The sequence below is a fragment of the Macrobrachium rosenbergii genome, chromosome 4, assembly GCF_040412425.1.
Source record: "Macrobrachium rosenbergii isolate ZJJX-2024 chromosome 4, ASM4041242v1, whole genome shotgun sequence".
In the NCBI taxonomy this organism is placed as follows: Eukaryota; Metazoa; Arthropoda; class Malacostraca; order Decapoda; family Palaemonidae; genus Macrobrachium; species Macrobrachium rosenbergii.
Window position 1 is genome coordinate 77,461,328 of NC_089744.1, and position 22,553 is coordinate 77,483,880.

The 22,553-nt window shown below is 41.4% G+C and overlaps 1 protein-coding gene across 1 annotated transcript in view; it reads left to right on the top strand.

The window, feature by feature from the left end:
* Window positions 1-580: 580 nt before the first annotated feature.
* The window catches only part of Snoo (Sno oncogene), a 196,921-nt gene continuing 174,948 nt past the window's right edge, over window positions 581-22,553 (top strand). Inside the window, exon 1 of the mRNA XM_067101075.1 lies at window positions 581-2,323. Within this exon, the coding sequence (XP_066957176.1) occupies window positions 941-2,323 (1,383 nt within the window). The 5' untranslated portion in view covers window positions 581-940. The remainder of the gene's footprint in view (window positions 2,324-22,553) is intronic.

The following is a 22,553-nucleotide window of genomic DNA, read 5'->3' on the forward strand; positions in this document are numbered from 1 at the left end:
AAATACGAATTGATAGGCAAGCGTAGAATGGTGGAAGTGGAAGAGACATTATTTTGACGGCAATCTTGTCACGTGACAACGCTGTCCGAAATACGCCAGAGTAACGATTAATGCCATAGGTATAAGAATCATCGATCGTGCGTTGTGTGACATTACTATTATGTGGAAGATGGATTTCTGTACCCTACATTCTTGTATTCCTGTTAATAGTATAATAAATTACTTTGGAGAAATGTTATTGCAATCTAGACAATAATGTTTATTTTCGTCGGTGTCGTACGAAATGCGTCTGGCTCACCTCAAAGAGTTGTTGATTTCTAAATTCTTTTGACACAGCGTTATTTTTTTGTTGGGAATTGACGTTGGAGGGATTTCGCATTACGACGCAGATGTTACGGAGGGAACAGTAGGATAAAACCAATTCTAATAAACCAAATGATGATTATGTTGAGGAAGAAGGGTTGAAGAAACCGCATACCTAAAGTCATCGCTGCATTGTGGCAACCGGTGATAATGATTCCATTCATGTGTATTCAGCGTCGTTTCATTCGAATTCCCTTTTCGTCGTACATGAATATTAAACAGTAGATCGAGTGTAGTTCTGTAATGAGCAAATGACCTGTGATGCAGGTTAGGCCAAGTTATGCCGTTTTAAATTGAGAGATGTGGCAACAGGGGTGGCGCGCGATGACTACGTCGACGGCTGCGGCTCTGGCGGGAAGGAGGAGCGGCGGAGGAATGGGAGAGAGAGAGAGAGAGAGAGAAAGAGAGAGAGAGAGAGAGAGAGAGAGGGAGAATCAGAGAAACCAACTCGCTCACTCAGTAAGTGACCAGCAACCGTCAAGGATGTTGCCTCTCACTGCCGTGCGAAGAATTGTGATGTTTATCATGGTGTGCTAGAAGTGTTTGAAGTGTCAAGTGTTTTGCCGTTTGAAAATTGATGTCCACGATGGCTACGCCGGACCAGAGCCCGCGTCTGAAGCGAATGTTACGTTACTATCAGAGTTCATCTGCGACCAGCCTCCACGGGCCTGGACCTAACTCCTACCCCGGCGGAGGCAGTGGTGGCGGCGGAATGGGTGTCAGTAGTAAGTTAGCCGATTATGAGGATGACACGTCGCTGCATAACCGAACCTATCGAATGAGTTTCAAGAAGGCCTTCCTGTACGAGGAGGCCCGCAAGAACAAGGCCAACACCAGCAATGAGACTCAGTCGGGTTGTCTGCCAGACCCTGCAGAGGATCCCACTGCGGTAGCCGGTGACTGTAAGAAGAACTCCGGCCAGCCTTCTGGAGGAGGAGGGGGGGCTACCCCTCCCTCCAGTGAAACACAGACTCGCCTCCAGCCCCACGCCGTGAAGGAAGAACCCGGAGAGATTGTGGGTGTCGACACGAAGCCTTCTGCAGGAGGAGAGAACTGCGGCTCAGAATGTGGTGGTGGTGATGATGGTGAATGTGAAGGTGGTGGTGGTGGTGGTGGTGGTGTGCGTTCCACAACTAACAGCCCGCCCTCCAATTCGTGTTCCTCCGTCAGGCCATCAAGCCGTTGCAGTGGTGGTAGTGGAGGGGGAGGAAGCTCCTGGGTCGAACCTGGAGTGTTTTTAGCCAAGGCGCCCTTCCCTCCGCAACCGTGGCCGGTTTTAGCCGCCGCCGATAAAGGCTCTCCTGGGGCAGGTGGCCATGGGCGTGAAGAGACCCTCCTGGACGGCGAGCCTATCGCCTGCTTCACCGTGGGCGGCGAGAAACGCCTTTGTTTGCCACAGATCCTAAACACAGTCATGCGCGACTTTTCTTTAGCTCAGATCAACACCGTCTGCGACGAGCTGAGGATATATTGTTCCCGATGTACGCCTTCGCAGCTGGACGCCCTTCGGGTGGCGGGCGTCCTTCCCCAATCAGCCAAATCGTGCGGCCTCATCACCAACACAGACGCCCAGCGTCTCGTGCAGGCTCTTCTGTTTTCTCATCCCAATTGCGCCCCTGTGCCTCCCCCGTCGCAGTCACGCCAGCCCCAGCTGCGTGTCTACCACAACTGCTTCGGTAAATGCAAGGGCTTAGTCTGGGAGGAATTGTATAAGAGTGGCGAGGCAGCTTGCATAGAGTGTGAGGAATGCCACGGCCTCTTTCCCCCCACCAGGTTTGTGTGTCACGCCCACAGGTCCCTCGAAAATCAAACCATCCATTGGGGCTTCGAGGCGGATAATTGGCGGACCTATTTGCTCCTGGCGAAGGAGCAGTGCATCTCCCTTGAAAGGGCGGAGGCACAGTTGAAGGCCTTCAAAAATAAATTCGATCCTGCCGCCGCCAACCACAAACGTAAACAGGTAAGGAGGAACAACGTTGTCGTTTGGACCTTGGTCGTAACTAATCCCCTCCCCAATTGCTATGGAGGCAAAATGGTTACTGCACGTAGCAGCTTAGACTTTTGAATTTCAAGTCGTTGGCTGGATTACAGTGTTTACATGCCGTTGGTATGATGTCAGGAGTAGCTTAAGTTTTGTTGCATTCTGTATGTATTTTATAAATTTTTTGAATTCATGAAATGACAGTGTGTTTTCTATATATAAAATGGTTTGCATTCAGTATTAACATTTTAATGGTTTTCATTTGTAAGTATTGTATCCAAATACAGCTGTTTTACAAGGAAGTACAGAATACTTTGAGAGCTTGAGCATAAGCAAGAATTGTAGCGTAAAGAATTCTAGGTTTGTGTAATTACAGTTCCTTGAACAAGGTCGTTGCTTGGTTGAGAAGCAACGTCTGTCTGTTTGATATGGTGTGTACTACACTGTCTATTATTTTGTACCTGGCAGTAACGTTAATTGTCCGAATGACATCATCTTCCCATCTATCGTAGAAAGAGGATGGGACATTTATGCATCGCAAGTAATGTTGCTCAGTCACGGCGTCTGGACGTGAGAGCGAGTAATTGCATTTGCCAGTGATATTTTGTTTTAAGAATACGAGCCTCACTTCTGTATCTCCGTCTCGGTGTGTGGCATTAACCACCAACTTCCTTAAACCCCCCCCCCCCCCTCGGTATGTGGGTGTTCCTTATGGCAGTGGCCCCTGACACGGATGGGAATGGGGTGGTCGGGGCAAAACATCTTGAACGGAATCGTCGGGTAAAGGTAGACGATGGTTGCCGACGAGGTAAGCAGACATCCTTGAATGGCCCAGACGATCTCTCGCCCGACCGACCGACCGCAGCCTTCTGTGTGTATATGTCTGTCTGTCTGTCTGTGTGTCTGCGCTGTGCCGATGTTGGGGGCTAGGGTGGTGATTGGGAGAGGGAGGGCGGGTGGTAGTGGTACTGGTGAGTCGTGTGAAGGCGACCCTTTCTCCTCCTCTTCGCTAACTTCTGGCTTGAGACCATGATCGTATGCTTGCATCACATTTCTCTCTCTCTCTCTCTCTCTCTCTCTCTCTCTCTCTCTCTCTCTCTCTCAGACAAGCATTTCTATTCCTTTTCTCCGAGAGACACGTAAAAGATTTGCGCCGCGTCTGTCAAAAACTGTCTAGTCATTCCTTCCTACACGCATGACCTCAAAATCAATCTCTCTCTCTCTCTCTCTCTCTCTCTCTCTCTCTCTCTCTCTCTCTCTCTCTCTGAGTATTTACATTTTGTTTCTGAGCAAGATCGTGAGACAGCCTTGAGCTAAGGGACGGGCGAGGGATTTGTTGAACGGTCCAGGCTAGTTGGCATTATTTTGGCCTCATGTACTTTGTAGTTTTAATGGAACGGTGTTTCAAAGAGGAACTTCACACCTTGGCAAGTTGGTGACATTTGCGTGCCGAAAATGGCACTTTTCGTTTACTGCAATTGCCCTGACTTGGTTGAGGTCACAACAAAAACAGTATGATGCACCCCTTAAGTGTTTTAAATTTTTACAAAGAGTGCTTTGATACAAGTTCTATTTATGGTAGCTAATTTTCTAAATGCATTGTTTACATTTGATTATAAAATCTATTGTCTCAGAATGAATTAACATGGTTTATTGGAGTGCAGGTGTGTTGTCTCCATTCTCCAGGATTGTCTTGAAGCTTTTGAAATGAGCTTTGTATTTGATTAAGTATGCTAGTCATAACAAATCTCTCTCTCTCTCTCTCTCTCTCTCTCTCTCTCTCTCTCTCTCTCTCCCTCTCGTGGGTGGTTGGGGTTCTGGTCATTTTTTTTGTTTTTAATTTGCCCCAGATGTGACATTGTTTATATCAGTTGACGAGCTACAGAGTTCCTGCAGATGCAGCTTTTATTTTTTACTGATTTTTCTTATTTAAAATGTTTTCAACTGAATTTGTATTCGCTCCTCGGAGTGATTGCTCCAAGCTCAGGGGGAGTTAGTGAAGTGGGACTTGTAGCAGTGCATTTCTTAGTTGACGTTTGACCTTGAGATAAAGTCAAACGCTCGCTCGCGCGTATGAGAAAGAGTTCAAGATGGCGATGGCGCAGTTACATACCCCTGATGCCCCAAGAAGGCGCGCAGATGGTTGAGATTTTTGAGTGTTGCCTTTATAAAAGAAGGGGTACATTTGGGGATGTTTTCTTAGTCAGGGAAATGAGTGGTGTTTCGGCGAAAATGAGTTGTGATTGGTGGAATGCCTTCGGTGATTTTGTTGCACTAGGCCTATGTCGTTTCCGTCAGACATTTATTTTTAAGCCAGTCAAAATTCTGGATTTTTTCGAGCTAATCAAATTTCTGGTTAGACTAAAAGGTTGTGTACTGGTTGCTAAGTAAAATGGTATAGTGTCTTGATCTGATGTGGGTAAATGAGTAAAATTCAGAGTCGAAGTGCTCATTCATCCCCATTGACAGTAATTTCCCAGTTGTACATTGCCTGTAGCTAGTTGCAAGGTTTAATTATGCATAGCATTTAATGTATTCCTCTACTTTGCAAAAGAGGAAATGCATTTATACTATGAATAAGGCAATAGTGTGAGATCGAGAGGTACCCAAACAAAGGCAAGAAAATGGTACCCTATTCTGATAGTTGTATGGTGTGTAGAAAGTGTTAGCCGTCTGGAAATTTGCGCAGGGAAGGAATGGGGTGGACTTGCATTCGGTGTTGTTGGGGTAAGTCTAGGTTGCAGGTCATTAGGGGTTCCACAAGGGCAGCAGCTTAGCGGATGGTGACCTATTTGTTTGTCCTTGTTTGTCGTGTGCATTTCTGCGAAGAGTTCTTGGTTCACCAAGCCCAACCGGATTGGGCAGTCGATTTTTGTTTCCAATGTATTCTCCAGATGTATGAATAAACTGTGAAGATTTAGTGTACATGTAATTTCAAGTGCTTTTTTGAACGTGTGAAATTAACAGGCTTTATAAGACTCGATTTGGTTGTGTTAGTGTGTTTGCGAAAGTTGATTTAAGATAAGCCATATTTTGAAAATTTATACATATTGGTGCAGTTTTTTTTCAGGTTAAAGCACAAACTTCATCTCAGGCAGATAGTAAATAGCTTTATTAGATGTAAAAGGAGAGAAGGCTATTTGAATAGTAGATGCATCATTGTTAAATTCAACTCGGATTAAATTTAAATTTTTTCAAATGTTACATTTCACTTGTGTTCCTTAATCTCCAGCTTCTCCCCCCGCCCCTATCAGGATTTCTGCCCCCAGTGAAGGAAAAGTTTTTTTTTTTTTTTGTTATTTAGTCTCCCCGTAAATTTCTTGAGGGTTGTGTGGGTATGTTGGAACTGGGTTGGGGGGTTGATGGTTGGTATTAGTTGGTGTTGGTTGAGGGCAAACATACTTCATGGGTGAAAGTAGGGTTGGGTCAAGCTGGTTCCTGCTGCTGCTGCAACACCCGTTGCACTCCCACCCACGACTGCTGCACAGGCAGGAGGCCCCTGCAACTCTATACCTCGGGTCGGTGGATGGAGTGAGCTTCACGGATGTTGTACACAAAAGCACTCAGCCTGTCGCTGCCTGCTCCTAACTGCTTCTGCTGCTGCTAACCCAGCTAGGCCAACCCACGTGTGTGTGTATGTTCTGTATGTGGGTATTAGGCTGATGTTGGGTGTATGTAGGCTCTGTGAGTATTAGGCTGATGTTGGGTGTATGTAGGCTCTGTGAGTATTAGGCTGAAATTGGGTGTATGTAGGCTCGTGAGTATTAGGCTGATGTTGGGTGTATGTAGGCTCTGTGAGTATTAGGCTGATATCGGGTGTATATGGGCTCTGTGAGCTTTAGGCTAATGGTGGATGAGTCGACACTCCGTTTATTGGATTTCTCGAATACCTTAAAGCTTTACGAGTCAGATCTCTCCACTTCCCTGCTTCTCAGGATATTTGTTGTTTACAGAAGGACATCTGCTTACAATTTTTCCCCGGTGTGATTCTCGGAAATTCCCGCAAACTTTGACGTCGGAAACGGGAAAGTTGACGTCGACACTTAAAAATGAAAATTGCATGTCGTCTGGTTTGTTTCCGGCGCTTCTCCTGTTGGGAAGGGCAGACAGCACCTCCCCCCCCACTCCCTTCGGTACTTTCTTTATTGTCTGACACCATTTTGTTATTTTATTTTATTTTTTTTTTTTTTGCATCGCGTCGCTAGCCAGTGGACTCGTGGCGTATTTGATTAGGAATACGTACGTACGAGTATATGAATATACTCTCTCTCTCTCTCTCTCTCTCTCTCTCTCTCTCTCTCTCTCTCTCTCTCTCTCTCTCTCTCTCTCTCAGGGAGATGGAGAGTACTAGTACCAGTTTCATGCGTTGATTTTACGTGGAAAGTCTAGTTACGTGTCTTATTATTATTATTATTATTATTATTATTATTATTATTATTATTATTCAGAAGTTGAAATCTTTTCATATGGAACAAGCTCACCAAAGATGCCATTCACTTGAAATTCAAGCTTCCAAAGAATATGGTGTTCATTAGGAAGAAGTAAGAGGCGGTAAAAGGAAATAGGCTAGGTGAAATGTGTATCACTCTTATTCTTACGTTTGTTTAGAACTAGAGAGAAACATCTGTTTCCGTTGGCGTTGATAGATGAGGCCACTTGCTGTTAACAGGAGATATCGTAACCGACCCATGTCATCAGTCTGTTGTATCTGTGAGGTCGTAATTACTGTATGTCCGTCTTATATATTCTGTTACGTATTCACACCAGTGAAGTGATGTGAAAATTTGGCTTGGTTTTGTATCTCCATTTCGCGATCTTATTTTGCAAAGCAGGTGAGGATGAAATTTAAAAAGTTATGGCGTCGGAGAATAGGCCTAATTTAATTTTGATGTTTTTTCAAAGGATCTTTCCAGGACTCTCTCTCTCTCTCTCTCTCTCTCTCTCTCTCTCTCTCTCTCTCTCTCTCTCTCTCTCACTCACACACACACACACACACACACACACACACACACACACACACACACACACACACACACACACACACACACACACACATCAGTTAAACCTTATACCAAGGAAGTGAATCGTTTATTCTTTAAATCCCAAATGGTGATGAGTACTTTAATTGGGTTATATAGGCTCATACCACTACACCTGTACTTACATTGCGAAAATAATAGGTAATGAAATACTAAATTTTACTTTCAATTAGGACAGTCAAGGTGTGAATGTCAGGTAGCATTCTCTCGAGAATGCCGAACAAAGTGTTTAAAATTAAACTAAAAACGAAAATTAGCGTAAGTATTCTGGAATTTCGCTAATTTCATCAGCTTTTAGTGAGTGGACTTAATTCCACTTTACTTAGTAAAGCATGCATCTAGGTGACTTGTTTTGTAGGTCTAGGTGTCATAACGGTTTACGAAACTAATATTCTTTTGAGAGTAGATTTCCAAATAAACGTTGGTGCTAATTAGTGTGAAGAGAACACTGAATGGGAGTTGATTAAGGTAGCTGCAGGATATCAGGTTATTTGAATAAATTAGTAACTACTCGAGTCGATGATATTTGGAAATGGACGTTGAACTTAATATTATCTTAGTAAAGATAATGTAATGACGTAATCGAATCTTGGTAGGTCTGTTTGAAATCGACCAGAGTTATCCCACAGCAATCAGTTAGCCTAATGTACTACCTACTGATTTTACAAGCCGGGATTTTAGAAAACAGTTATTTAGAATAAAAACAAGTAAAAAATGCGACGAAGTTTCTTCGGCGCAATCGAATTTACGGTACAGTGTATAATGCTGTATGAGCCTTGGCTCATGAAGCTTTCAGCCACGGCCCGGTGGTGACCTATCCTGTAGCGTTGCTGGACGCACGATTATGGCTAACTTTAACCTTAAATGAAATAAAAACTACTGAGGCTGGAGGCCTGCAATTTGGTATGTTTGATGATTGGAGGGTGGATGATCAACAAACCGATCTGTAGCCCTCTAGGCTCAGTAGCTTTTAAGATCTGAGGTCGGATAGAAAAAGTACGGACGGACAGACAAAGCTGTCACAATAGTTTTCTTTTACAGAAAACTAATAGCATGAGAGCGAAGAGTATATGGAGGAATATTCCAAGGTGAATATTGCCCTGATAACTTGAAGAAGAAATATTATCTGAAAATTGTAGATCTTCAGATAATACTTTTATCGATCTCACGTGTTCCATTGTTGGAGTCCCGAGAGCGGCGGCGTTGTTACCAGGCCAATGTCTTGCCAGTATGATAGTCGTACTTAGCTTCCTCAGACGATTCTTGGCTGTTGTTGCGGTTTTAAGAACGCGTTGGTCAAGGTAGCATGGATTTTTTTTTTTTTTTTTTTTTTTGTAATGCACCGGATGTGGTATATTTGCTGTCATTTTAAGCCTCTGTCAGATTTGTATTGTAGGGTTTGTGTTCGTACTCTCTCTCTCTCTCTCTCTCTCTCTCTCTCTCTCTCTCTCTCTCTCTATATATATATATATATATATATATATATATATATATATATATATATATATATATATATATATATATATATATATATATATATATATATATATATATATATATATATATATATATATATATGTAGAGAGAGAGAGAGAGAGAGAGAAAGAGAGGTAAGTAGTGTGTGTGTGTGTGCGTGCGTGCGTGTGTTCACAATATATAGCCTATTTCCCAGGATGACATAGAAAGGCTATTAATATTCCTCAGATTGTTTCCTAATATTGACAGTGGTCGATGTGGCATTGTGTTCGTTTTTCCTTATCTGTACTTGTTTCCGCAGAGAGAGAGAGAGAGAGAGAGAGAGAGAGAGAGAGTGTTTTGTCTGGGTCTTGTCTCGGCATGGCTGTGGATTGATGTTACGAGGTGACTGCATCCGGTTTCGACAGCAATTGTCTTTCTCATGCTATGAAGTGACGACGATTCGTTATTAAGTTTCGCTAAGAGCAGTGTTTAATGTTATGGTCCTCTGCTCTTTTGTTTCTATTTTGGGTATGAATCGTGGTTAAATCACATGTTATTTTTATTTTTTTGTTGACAGTCTGAAACGTGAACGTTTCCTGTCGACTTCCAGATGGTTAGTCGAGTGTCAGAGACTGTGTGTATTTGTGTTTTGCTTTGTTCTGTCTTGTTCTCAGGAATACTTTAATAGAATGAGCTTGCAAGTCGTGGTTTGTGTCGTTATCCGAATATGGATCGTATCTTTTGCCATGTTAAGGACAAATTTTCTTTCTCTCAGTTATATTAATGAAAGTACCGAGTCACTGAACATCTGACCAGAGATGTAGGTCTATGCCTATGGTAAAATTTGCTGTAATCCAGACTGCTGTTATTTTATTTGTATTTGTTGTCGGGGTGTTTGTTTAGAGCAAGTGTGTCGAGTCGATTGCAATGGAGCAACATTACCAGTGTTCATTCGTCGCGTTTTCAGTTTTAGATGCAGGTTTTCTGTTTAATTTTAGGATATGAACCAGACAGTCTGGAAGTGCAGTGTGAATAACCATCCGAATTCTAGTTTCTGCTTTAATTTGACAAGAATGAAGGGGACTCCCGTTTACCATGCAAATAAGAAACAATTTGAACCGCATTGTTTGCAATTCTTCTTGTCTAGTTTTCAAGATATTTGGACGCGAAGCCTAGCTTGAAGGCCAGCAGCATTGTAGACTTACTGACAGAATGCATTACAGAATCAACAGTTACTAAGCTGTCTTGTACATGTTTGTGCGTACAGGATGCATAACAGGGGAGGGGGAGGGGGTAGTTTAAACGTAAATATCAGATGACGCTGAACTTAGCCTCTTGCGCCAATGATACAGTGTCGAAGAACTTAACAAAGAATGAGATCGCTGTTCTATGATCTGTAATAGTATCGTATGTTTTGGAATGGCTGACATCTGTCCTGTCAGCGGCGAAGCTTTCGATTAGGCTATGTAATAGTTTGCCACGACAGAATTTATAAACTCTCTCTCTCTCTCTCTCTCTCTCTCTCTCTCTCTCTCTCTCTCTCTCTCTCTCTCTCTCTCTCTCTCTCTCTTACATAGTTTAATGTTTGAGAACTGATTTCTTAAAGGGAATATTGTTGCCCTTATAAAACGTTTAAGGTAATTTTGTCGCCTACATTGGACTTTTTTTGTAATTTTTTTTTTTAATATTAAACTTATTTGGGAAAATTTTATTTTCCAATTTGGGTTTTTTTGGGGAGATTCCTTGCCTATATTGGGCTTTTATGGGAAAATTTTGTTGCTTACATTAGGCTTTTAAGGAAACCTTTTTACCTGTATTAGGCTTTCTTAATGTTGCCTTGTTTATGTTAGGTTAAATCTAGTCTTTAAATTTAACGAATGCGCTATTTCATACATCTTTTGTCTGCCCTGCATAAATAATGCAAGTTTATTCTCGCTAGTATTTGCAATTCTTGAAAATTTGTGCATTTGAAAAGGTGTTTTGACGGGCTGGTCGTTATATTTTTTTTTATTCTCTAGAGAGAGAGAGAGAGAGAGAGAGAGAGAGAGAGAGAGAGAGAGAGAGAGAGAGCGCCTTCACGCACAAGATATTGATTAGTGGCAGCAGCAGAAAGTCACTCTTGTTTGACCCACATTGTCATGTCTGTCGGGGCTCGACGCTTCCAACCTCCCTCTCCCTCTCCCTCTCCCTCCCCCTCTCCCTCTCCCTCCCCCTCACCCTCTCCCTCTCCCTCTCCCTCTCCCCCACATCCCCCAAAATCTCATCCCTACCCTGTCGAGGGTAGTTATTTTGACACCATTGTTTATATTTATATATATTATATATATATATATATATATATATATATATATATATATATATATATATATGTATATGTATGTATATATGTATATATATATTTGTATATACATGTGTGCGTATACACGTATGTCCAGAAATATATAAATATTATATATATATATATATATATATATATATATATATATATATATATATATAGAGAGAGAGAGAGAGAGAGAGAGAGAGAGAGAGAGAGAGAGAGAGAGAGAGAGAGAGAGAGAGAGAGTGTGCATGCGTGTCGTGTGACGCATCCAGCCGTGTTATTTATGCTGTGGAACACGCCGTTTTTAAACGCCGATGACCTTCCGGATAATATCGGGTTGATTAATCAATTTGTCATATTTAATGCACGTTGATACATGCTGGCGATGTAACGTCATTTTGCTCTTCTCTGTGCTCTGTTGACTGATTGCTTTCATTATGCTCTTCTGTTGGCTGACAGGCGATGTTTGCAAGTCGTCCTTGAAAGTTGACCCCGCCCCTTTTAGCAAAAGTGTCGTGTAAACAAGACATTAAGTATTCTGTGTGTGAAAAAGAAATACGGGAACCGTGGGCATTTTTATCACCGTTTGACCTGAATATCCGTAATGGATTTTGCCCATAATGATTAGACTATATATATATATATATATATATATATATATATATATATATATATATATATATATATATATATATATATTACGTATATGGATTTTACCGTGCAGGCTAATTTTTTTTTTTTTTTTTTTTTTTTTCTTTTCGTTTAGTTTACTGGAACATGTTGAAAACAATATTATACGTCATGGTATATTTGCTTCTCTTAAGAATATAATGATGATGAAGTTAAACAGAAACCACATTTTGCAATTTATATTCTTAATGGAAGTAGTGCGGAATTAGATTCAGTGCCGTGAAGTCACGACATCATTTATGGTATTTCCAAAATCAGTCTTGTATTTGTCCATGGAACAACGCAGTACACTGGACAATGCTGTCCTAAAATGGGAAGCTGCAGCATCTGCAAAATTTTCGAAATTGAGATATGCCACCTGTTGTGCTCGTGGAACACTAATACACAAGTTACTGCAGTGTCAGAATGATTCTTCGATGCTTTCCACGAATATTTAAGGGGTCCCATTTGCAGCATCTGCAAAATCAGTAGTAAGGCAAGGAGTATCTACCATTTTTCTCAGTTTTGTATTTCTGCAGATACTGCAGTCTTCCATTTTAGGGCAGAATGGGTCGTTGTTAAAATTTCCAGACATGCAGTGTACAGTTGTTTCACACTGGGCCATCGGGGTGCTAATAAGATTAATTTAATCCTGTTACGCGATGGTTTGTTCCAAGGTCGGTTCCTTGTAAGGTGGCCTTTTGAGTTTTTATTATTATTATTATTATTTTTGTTATTAAACATGTATTTTTTTCATACGTAAGGAAATGTGATAATTAGTCTTGACATATTATACCTTTCATGCTTCAGGAAGTTATATATAGACTTCCTGAAATAATCCTGGACCCATTTTAGCGACTTCTTTCACTAATTAGTGTGAGGAGATTTCAGGCGGACAACAGATTTCTGTGTAACCAAGCTTCAGCTCTTTTTGTACATAATAGAAAATTTAGGTAGAGAGAGAGAGAGAAAGAGCAATTTTGCATGAGGGGGAAAATAGCCTCGTATGTGTGTACGTTTGTCTCTAAGGTCTAGACAGGAGGCAGTCGCCATGCAATTGCAGAACTTAAAGGTGATGGCTCCACGTGTCGTGGCAGAAAGCGTTTGGTCAAGTGATCTTGGGCTATTGATTGGTCGCATGGCAGGCGCACACACACACACACACACACACACACACACACACACACACACACACACACACATCTATCTGCCTGTTATATGGAAGAACTAGCAGGATGTGACACGAATTAACTTTTTTTTTTTTATCAAATTTGTCTCTTGCAAAGATGAAAACGGTAGTGACACGGGGGATTGCTTTCTCTCTCTCTCTCTCTCTCTCTCTCTCTCTCTCTCTCTCTCTCTCTCTCTCTCTCTCTCTCTCTCTCGGGGAGGGAGAGGGGGAGGGAAGGAGGTTGCTTTACACTGTGGAATCGCATCCTTTTCGGGAGATTGAGATGCCGGCTAACATCAGCCGGCCCGGCTCCCCTGGTAGTTCGGCTTGAAGTTTCTGTACAGAAGGAGTAGAGAGAGAGAGAGAGGGGTTATATATCCAGAGAGAGAGAGAGAGAGAGAGAGAGAGGCGTGAATTTGGAAGGGCGGAAGGGGGTTGGGTGGGCCGGTTTCGATTTTTAATGTCCAGGACATAGCCTACAGACATTTAGTAAAATGTCATTCATAAGTGCTTGGAGAGAGAGAGAGAGAGAGAGAGAGAGAGAGAGAGAGAGAGAGAGAGAGAGAGAGAGAGAGAGAGAGAGAGAGTTGGAAGGGGTGTCCTATCTTTAACGTCTAGGACATTTAGACAATTGGTAAAATGTTTTTCAAAAGTCAGAGAGAGAGAGAGAGAGAGAGAGATGCGATTTTTAATGTTTAGGACATACAGTACAGGCAATTGGCAAAATGCTATTCATAAGCCTCGGTAAGGCAGCCTCGATTACATGGAGTCACGATCATTATCATAATGTATGCAGATGATTAACCGTTTCGGCGAGAAGAGTTTTATACCTGAAAACTACTGGAAGGAAGATCCGTGTCCTTGAAGTTAATTGTTATTTTTAATTTTTCCCTGTATTTTTTTTTAAGTCAGGTATCACCCTCACTTTTCTATTGGTTTGACGAATTGTTTTTGTGTGTGTTGTGTATTCGTATAATTCATTGGTATGTGGGTGTAGGTATTTAAATTTTAGGTATACTAATTTTTTTTTTTTTGATGGGGTGACCGCACTGGGTGTTGACCTAGTTGTTCACGGCATGTTTTTGGGATGAGATTGCAAGCCCCATGCTCTTTTGGCCCAGACCCACCTTGACCATAGGTGAGCGACAGCCAGGTACATGATTCTCTGCTTATGTTAATTTGACAGGATTTTATATATATATATATATATATATATATATATATATATATATATATATATATATATATATATATATATATATATATATATATATATATATGCCTACTGTTGTGTGGTCCATATAAACGTGTATTCCCAGATCGTACAACGTCGACTGAAGGTTGTTGAAAATATGAATGCAGCTAGGGGGGTGTTCTTTTGATGGCTTGTTTACGTTCCATCTCTCTCCATCTCTTGTGTGCGTTCGTATGTGTGTGTGAATGTATGTGTATGTGTATGTGCGTTGTATTCAGTTCAGTTACTTGACAAAGGCACTTGATAAAGAAGAGTTTAAGGCTTATGATGATGTGAGGGTCGCTCAGAAAAGAGGTTCAATGTTTGTTATCGCGTTTACTAAACGTGCCCGCGTTGTCGTCAGGTTGTAGGTGGGGTTTACTACCCCTTCCCCCCTTCCCCTTACCTGAAGCTTACAGAACCCCCATCCCCACCCCTCCTCAACCGGTTTATGTGTATGTGTATTTAGTTGTTGCAGTGCGTTTTGTTTGTTACGGAAAGGTGCAAAAGAAGAAGAAGAAAAAGAAGCCCTTGTTTCATGGAACGTCCTCTCTGACTCCCCCTCCCCTCTCTCTCTCCTCTCTCTCTCTCTCTCTCTCTCTCTCTCTCTCTCTCTCTCATACGAGTCTCATAATGGAGGCGGCTTTACATTACCAGTGGCTTCTGCCTTGTGGTGGTGGTCGTCGGCGTCTTGTTGCCTTTGGTAGTACTAGGTGGGGTTTCGGTTGTAAGGGGGGAGGGGGAGGGGGGAAGTCATTGAAGATGCTATAGGCCTCCTTAAATCTTGCCTTTCTTGGTATGACACCTCGGGCAGTGGTATACTCGGGTTATTTCTTAACCGAGCCTCTCTCTCTCTCTCTCTCTTTGTAACATATTAGACGGTGACAAAGACAGGCGCACTGTTTTTAGTAGGCCAGCGCAGACGTTAATTACCCATAGACCTAATCCCCCGGCTCCTCTCGCTGTAATCTCTGGCTGTAATCTCGACTTCAGGGAGTGAGTATTCTTAGGCTGCGTATTACCTAAGGTGTTTACCTGTAGGGATTTGCTTCCACCTTGGGAGATGAGGCCTCGTGCCTTTTAAAGGATTGCTTCGTGTTTTTAATATTTGTCTTTTTACGCTATCATTATTGTAGCAAAATTTGTAAAAATATGTTAAATTATTTTCATTCTTTTAGGCCTACCTTGATTTTGGATGGAAGGACTCATTACAATGGTAATATGCATGTAACATAATTTGCAAAGTATGCTAAATTAATTTCATTCTTTAGGCCTACCTTGATTATGTATGGCAGGACTCATTACAGTGGTAATGTTTATTTTTTTTTATGATCCAGATTCTTAAGCAAATTTTGTGATGTTTAAAAGTATTCGTTGCATTTACTTAATTCACAATTAATAATTATCTTTGTTACCAAAGAAGGGAGAGACAAAGGCACAAGTAATCATGAGACTATTTTGACAATGCGTTTACTTCTGTCGGCGACACTTCCGAGTATTGGACGTGATTGAATCGGCGTATTCTGATCACCTATTTGTTTATTGGCATTCCTACCGAGAAGGGGATGCTGCATTCGCTCTAGCCAAGCAAAGCATAGTTGGCGCTTTAGAAAGCACCTTATTCTAAATTTGCTCTGTGTTTTGAATGACTTTTTAGACTTTGGAAAATATAAGGCTTTTGGTATTTTCGTCCTAAGTGTTGAGAATTTATTTGCAACAAATTTTTTGTAAATTCATTATCTTGGCTCAACATTTGAGACAAGTTTCGGCTTAAGAAAAAAAGCATGTCTTATAATTCATGTAACGCACAAAAAAGGCCACACGAAAATATATATACTTTTGTAATAAATTCTCTTTGAATTGAAAGTTTTGTCATAATTTTTGAGATATGCATCGTATATAGATAGGCAACCAGTTTCAATTTCTTTCTTTCTTATTTCTTTCTTTTAATCTTCAGTTGAAAATCCTTATGGACAGAGTCAACAGACTGTAAACCCAAGGGGTCTCCAAAGGGAAATCAGCCTGCACAGAGAAACACTTCATAGGAAAAAGTGCTGAATAAATATGAGGGAATAGAAAACAAAGCCAATTAGGCTACACGTAGATTTTGAACCATCTTGAAAGTGGTTAGGTTGTATGTGTTATTATCACAGAGGTCCATTGCCAAAAACTTCCACGACACAGATATTATTGTAATAACACGCACAGAGTGTGTGTGTGTGTTGTGTGTTAGAGTAGGCTAGTGTATGAATGTGTAAAGATTGTTTTTGGGCCGAGCGCTCATGCGCAGATATTTATGTTCGGTATGTATGCATATGCATGTTCATGGAACCCAAAGGGCATGGTAAGTTTTTAGATTAGAAAGTAGAAATATACCGAGATTAGAAAGTCGAAGGCGATATATTATCGGGGGGGTCCCATTATGAATGTTCTTGGCAAAGGCAGCCAGCGAGAGATTTATCTGCTTTTTAGGACTGTGGTAAATACGCGTGTGTGTTTGTGCTTTACATGCATACATATACAGTATATATTTTTTTTCAACTTCCTCACGGCATATAAAATGAATTATGGAATTTTCTTTTCGGAACAACTAAGGACGTCAGTCATCTTCCATGGAAGAATTTTTAAATTTCGGATCAGTTTGGCAAAGTGAAAAGTTTTGAAGTTTTTTTATGATGTCCAATAGAGAGAGAGAGAGAGAGAGAGAGAGAGAGAGAGAGAGAGAGAGAGAGAGAGAGAGAGAGCTCAGAGTCGTGAAGCTCTATCAAGCAGCATGGATATTTATTCTGGACAAGAGGCACGTTTACATATTGCTTGCAATAGCTTTTATATTGGCATGATAGATACACATTGTCACCGTACGCCTGCATATATTTAATCATCGTTAGTACATCTGTTGCTGTAGGGTGTAGCTATTCGTAACGTATTAATCGTTGTGTGTATACAATGGAAGTATGACCGTTCATACGAAGGAATGGTAACCCGAATCGTGGCATACTTTCGTTAACTGGGTTGTCACTGAAAAGTCATCGGTTTCTGTTAGGTATGGCGAGCCAGAACTTCTCTACTATGCAGCACGAAAGCTAGGCCTATATGGTGAGAGATTTCCCCCCTCAGGAATCAGGTGCTGTTGTGGTGATGGTAGAACACTTCGCCTTTTCTCCTGCTGCTCCAGGATGTGTTGGTCGGTATTGGCAGGAGTAGGAGTTGGAGATTTCGGAGTTGTTGGAGTAGGGGCAGCAACAGTAGAAGAGAGTGACTTGGGAGTTGGGTTCCTGCCAACTTAGTCCGTCTATGTGGGTCGGGGTGAATGTTGGTTGGTTGGTGTAGATGGGGGTATGTGTATGTGTGTGTTTGTGAGTGTGATGTTGGCAAAATGGAGTCTTGAATTGGAGGTGACTCTGATGTTTACTACCTGGATAGTGATGATGTTGATGATGTTTGTGATGGTGATAAGGAGGACCTTGAAGGCGCTGTCTTCCAGGAGGCTGTATGCTGTCTTGTGATAGGATTCAGAGTATCAGGTGATTGATTAGTTGCGTTTTCAGTCTCGGCAACCAATCCATACGAGTCGTTTGGTGTAGTTCTGCTCTGAATGTTGAGCTTCGCCCCTGTGGCTCGCTCGTTTAGACCGACGTGAAACTTGTTAGGAATAATTGCAGTCTAGATATCTCGGAGGGTTAGATTGGGTTGGGATTCTCCAGGTGTCGGTGAGATTTCTATCTCCTTCCTTCCTTTCTTCCTTCCCTCTTGCATTGTTCTATATCTTTAGATTTTCGTCATCTCTTTCCTTAACGGATTTAAATCACAGACAGGGTCAGGTATGAACAGCGACCGTGTTTTGGTTTCAGCTCTTTCTCTCTCTCTCTCTCTCTCTCTCTCTCTCTCTCTCTCTCTCTCTCTCTCTCTCTCTCTCTCTCTCTCTCTCTCTCTCTCTCCAGACAATAATGACGACCATCATCTTTAAGGCGACTGGACTCTCCATTTTCTACAACCCCCCAATCTACTCCATTTTCTACAACCCCCCAATCTACTCCCTTCCTATGGCCATTGCCTGTACCAGCAATACTTCATAGGCTAGGTATACCACCGATATTTTGTAGAGATTGCCATCACTGGATTATATAACTTGAATTTCTTTCTCCAGTTCTTTCCGGATTATAGAATTCCCGTTCCAGTTTCTGTATTTCCGTGATTGTCTTAACTCCCAGTTGTGGAAAGGGCAGACTTGTTTCAATGAAAGGGTACAAGTGAATTTAACTTTTGTTCTCCTGCGACACTATTCTTGAAGGCCCAGGGGATGTGTGTATGCGCGTGTATAAACAACACTCTTTTTCTTTTCTCCATCTTTTTTAAAGTATTGATGCTCTGCATTTAGCAGAAAGCATTGGCTCTCTCTCTCTCTCTCTCTCTCTCTCTCTCTCTCTCTCTCTCTCTCTCTCTCTCTCTCTCATTGAATATGCAACAGATGGATGTGCACTGTCTCTGGGAATAAAATTGTCCATGTTGTACATTTTAAAGCTAAGGGTTCTTTGCGACCTAGTCTTGATATGTGAAAGTCTCCTCCAGTTTGGGATGCATTTTATTTGCATTTAGTCAAGGTTGTTGAGTTACAAGTGTAATACACTTCAGCGTTATTTCCCGTTTTGTAATTGTTCCATCATTGTAGTCTTTGATGCTAAACGTATTTTTATTTCAATCTAGGACACGGAGTCAGATTTCTGTCATTCTTTTTTAAAATTAAAGATGCTAGGCCTCTGGTTTTTCCTTTTCTCGTAGAGAACAAATCGCTTTTCAAATACGTGTACTTTTTGCAATTTAATTCATTTTGTTTAATTTTGGAGGCTATGTTATTTTTCTCATTGGATCTGTGTGCATCAGTCTTAAGAGATGATTTCCACTGGAGGGCGTGTGTGTGTGTATTTGTATTCGGTTTTTTTTTTTTGTACATCGTAACCCCATTCGGAAATTCAACAACGCCATACAGAAATTCTTGTTGGTAGTGCATTTAATAGACTACTGTCATCTTCCGTATCTTGTGAATAAGTGGTAACAACTTAGGATATGTTAGTCTAATCTTCATTTATTACAAGTCCTTTAGGCCTATTTCCCAAAGCCATCATTGTACAAGCCTTATTTGAGAAAGGCTTTAATCGTTTGCTGATACGTTATGGGAAAGCTATTTGGTCAGAACATTGGCTCATGACTTAGTTTGGATTAATTTGCTTTTTATTCGATGTACTTGTGAATTGAATTGAATATAGAATTTAGGCCAAAGGCCAAGCACTGGGACCTATGAGGTCATTCAGCACTGAAATGGAAATTGACAGTAAAAGGTTTGAAACGTATAACAGGAGGAAAACCTTGCAGTTGCACTGTGAATAAGTTGTTAGGAGAGGGTGGAAAGTAAGGTGGAAGAAAGAGAATATGAAAGGCGGTACAGTAAATGGAACGAAAGGGGTTGCAGGTAGGTGCACCGCATGAGGTGCATTGATGGCACTGCCCCCTTACGCGGGATCTATCGGGATCTATCAGTAAAGCAAGAGACCATGTCATGTTTGCGAAAATGTGAGCATATAGTCATTGACAATGAGGAAATGGGGTTTGTAGGATAATATTGTTTTGTGTACGGATATGTGGTAATGTGCCCACGAAGTTAAGTATACCTTAGTTTAACCAGACCGCTGAGCTGATTAACAGCTCTCCTAGGGCTGGCCCGAAGGATTAGATTTATTTTACGTGGCTGAGAACCAGTTGGTTACTCAGCAACGGGACCTACAGCTTATTGTGGAATCCGAACCACATTATAGCGAGAAATGAATTTCTATCACCAGAAATAAATTCTTCTAATTCTTCATTGGCCGGTCTGAGAATCGAACGCGGGACCAGCAGAGTGCTAGCTGAGAACGGTACCCAATCGTCCAGTGAGGACTTTGCCCACGAATTATTTTTACATTATGGAAATGTGACCAAGTAAACTGAGTATTTGAGATGTTGTATAAACACGACCTTTAATAACATAGTGTCCTTTCCCATGTAAAGATTTTAAATTATGACCTTGTAATATAATTTGACCCGGAATTACTTTATTGCCCACAACTTTTGGGGTCAAATGCTAAATACAGATACCATTAATTGTAACGCCGAAAAGAGAGTGTCGGTCTTGGAATGACACGTATCTGGCCGTTGGACTTACTCCCTAACGCCCAGTCAGACGTATAGCTATCATATCTTCACCCCGGAGTCCTACCGACGCGTTTTCCAAATTCCTTCGGAATGTCTAGCATCTCATCCCCCTTTTGTTTCTTCTGACTTGCAGACCGCTTTCTCTCTTGTCTGCTGGCGTTGGAGAAAAAGAGGGAAAGCGAAATAAGGGCCTCCTCCTCTGGGTTTATGTGTAGGGATCCCCAGACGGTTGGCCAACGGGAGAGAGAGGGGATTGGTGGGCCGGAACGCCGTTAGTGGTGGGTGGGTGGAGGGATGTTGGAGGAAGGGGGGAGAGGGGAAGTTCAGGGAGACCGACCTTAAGAGTGGCTCGGCTAGGCGGCGCCACCCGCGCTCTTACGTCACCTAGGGAAGGGATTGTCATGCTGTGCTTGGTCGTGGTGGTGGTGGTGGTGGTGGTTTATTTAGGGTGTAGGGTCCCCCTCCCTATGGGCCGAGGGAGACGTGAGAGCCTTGTAAGGAGGAGGAGGAAGAAGAAAAGAGCCTTGAGGTACTCTTCGTCTCTTGTTATTAGGGCCTCTGGTGTGTGTGTGTGTGTGTTTGTGTGAGGGTTAGGGAGCGGTAGAGACTAGAGAGGAGGCCCTTGAGACGCCGTATGGGGTGGGTAGGCCTATACCCTCAGCTGGGAAGGGTGCGAGAGAGGTATGGGAGAGTCGCCCTCTGTGTCTGTGGGATGTCTGTTGTGGAATTTTTTTTTTTTATCGTTTTGTGAAATGACGCTGGATGTTGCATATCGGGAGTTTTATTTTTATTTTTTGTGAAGAAATGAACGCAGAAATATGTGGACGAGGAATTAGTTTTGATTTTAGCACGTTATCATGACTATATATGTAGGGGAGATGGGGTTAGTATTATTATTATTATTATTATTATTATTATTATTATTATTATTATTATCAAGCATTTTTTTAATGTCTATATGTATTTGACTTCCGAATGCATTACAGATAATTATAAAATGCAGCCATCTGTTAATAGGTTATGTGAAGTACAGCACGTTCTGTAACTTTTTGCTGTTCTCATGTAACTTTCACATGTATTATATATTGTCTTATTGTTTATCATTGTTGTGTTCTGGTGAAACAGAATATTGAGTTATTGTTTTGTTTTCATAATCTCTTTCATAATTCTCACCCCTCTCTCTCTCTCTCTCTCTCTCTCTCTCTCTCTCTCTCTCTCTCTCTCCAGTTATTGACTGTCAATAGGAAGAAAGTCATAACCCCATTCAACCTCCCCAAGGTAACTCCGGTGGAAGCTGCCAAGAAAGGCGTTTCTCCTTTTGAACTTTTTTCTTCTTTTTTACTTTCTTTTTTCTGGATGGGTTTTCAGTCGTGGTTTCGTGTTTGTCTGAAACTTAATAGGAATTTTGGGGGTTATATGAAGAGGGCAGCCCGGGATGGGGGGTTGGGTTAGATGAAAGGTGAGGGAAGGTGGTTGGTGATAATTGTGGTAGTTGTATTTTGCATCTGATTATACTACTGTACCTGGCCACTGTTTTCAGTTTGAGAGAGAATGGATTTGTACCCAGACAGCTTACAAGTATTTTCTCTCTCTCTCTCTCTCTCTCTCTCTCTCTCTCTCTCTCTCTCTCTCTCTCTCTCTCTCTCTCTCTCTGTATGCTTGACTTTTAAATGTCTTCAAATGCCAGTTTGTTTTATTCTGCTGTATCTTCTATATTTGCAACTTGCAACTCAGGAAGTTCGTATGTAATAACTTATGCATACACAGGCAGAGTGTACAGTAATATATATATAGTATATATATATATATATATATATATATATATATATATATATATATATATATATATATATATATATATATATAATATATATATGTATGTGTGTTGTGTTGTGTGTGTGTGTGTATTATGAATTTAGTAGAAGCCCAATAGTTAGGAGATATCGTAGCTTAGGAAAATATTTTACTTTCCCAAGGAATTTATTTTCCCCTGTGTTGCAGAGAGAGAGAGAGAGAGAGAGAGAGAGAGAGAGAGAGAGAGAGAGAGAGAGAGAATTTTAATCAGGATGGCTGAATACTACGTCAGTGTTTCCCAAAATTTCAAATCCAGTTAATAATTTACAAAAGCC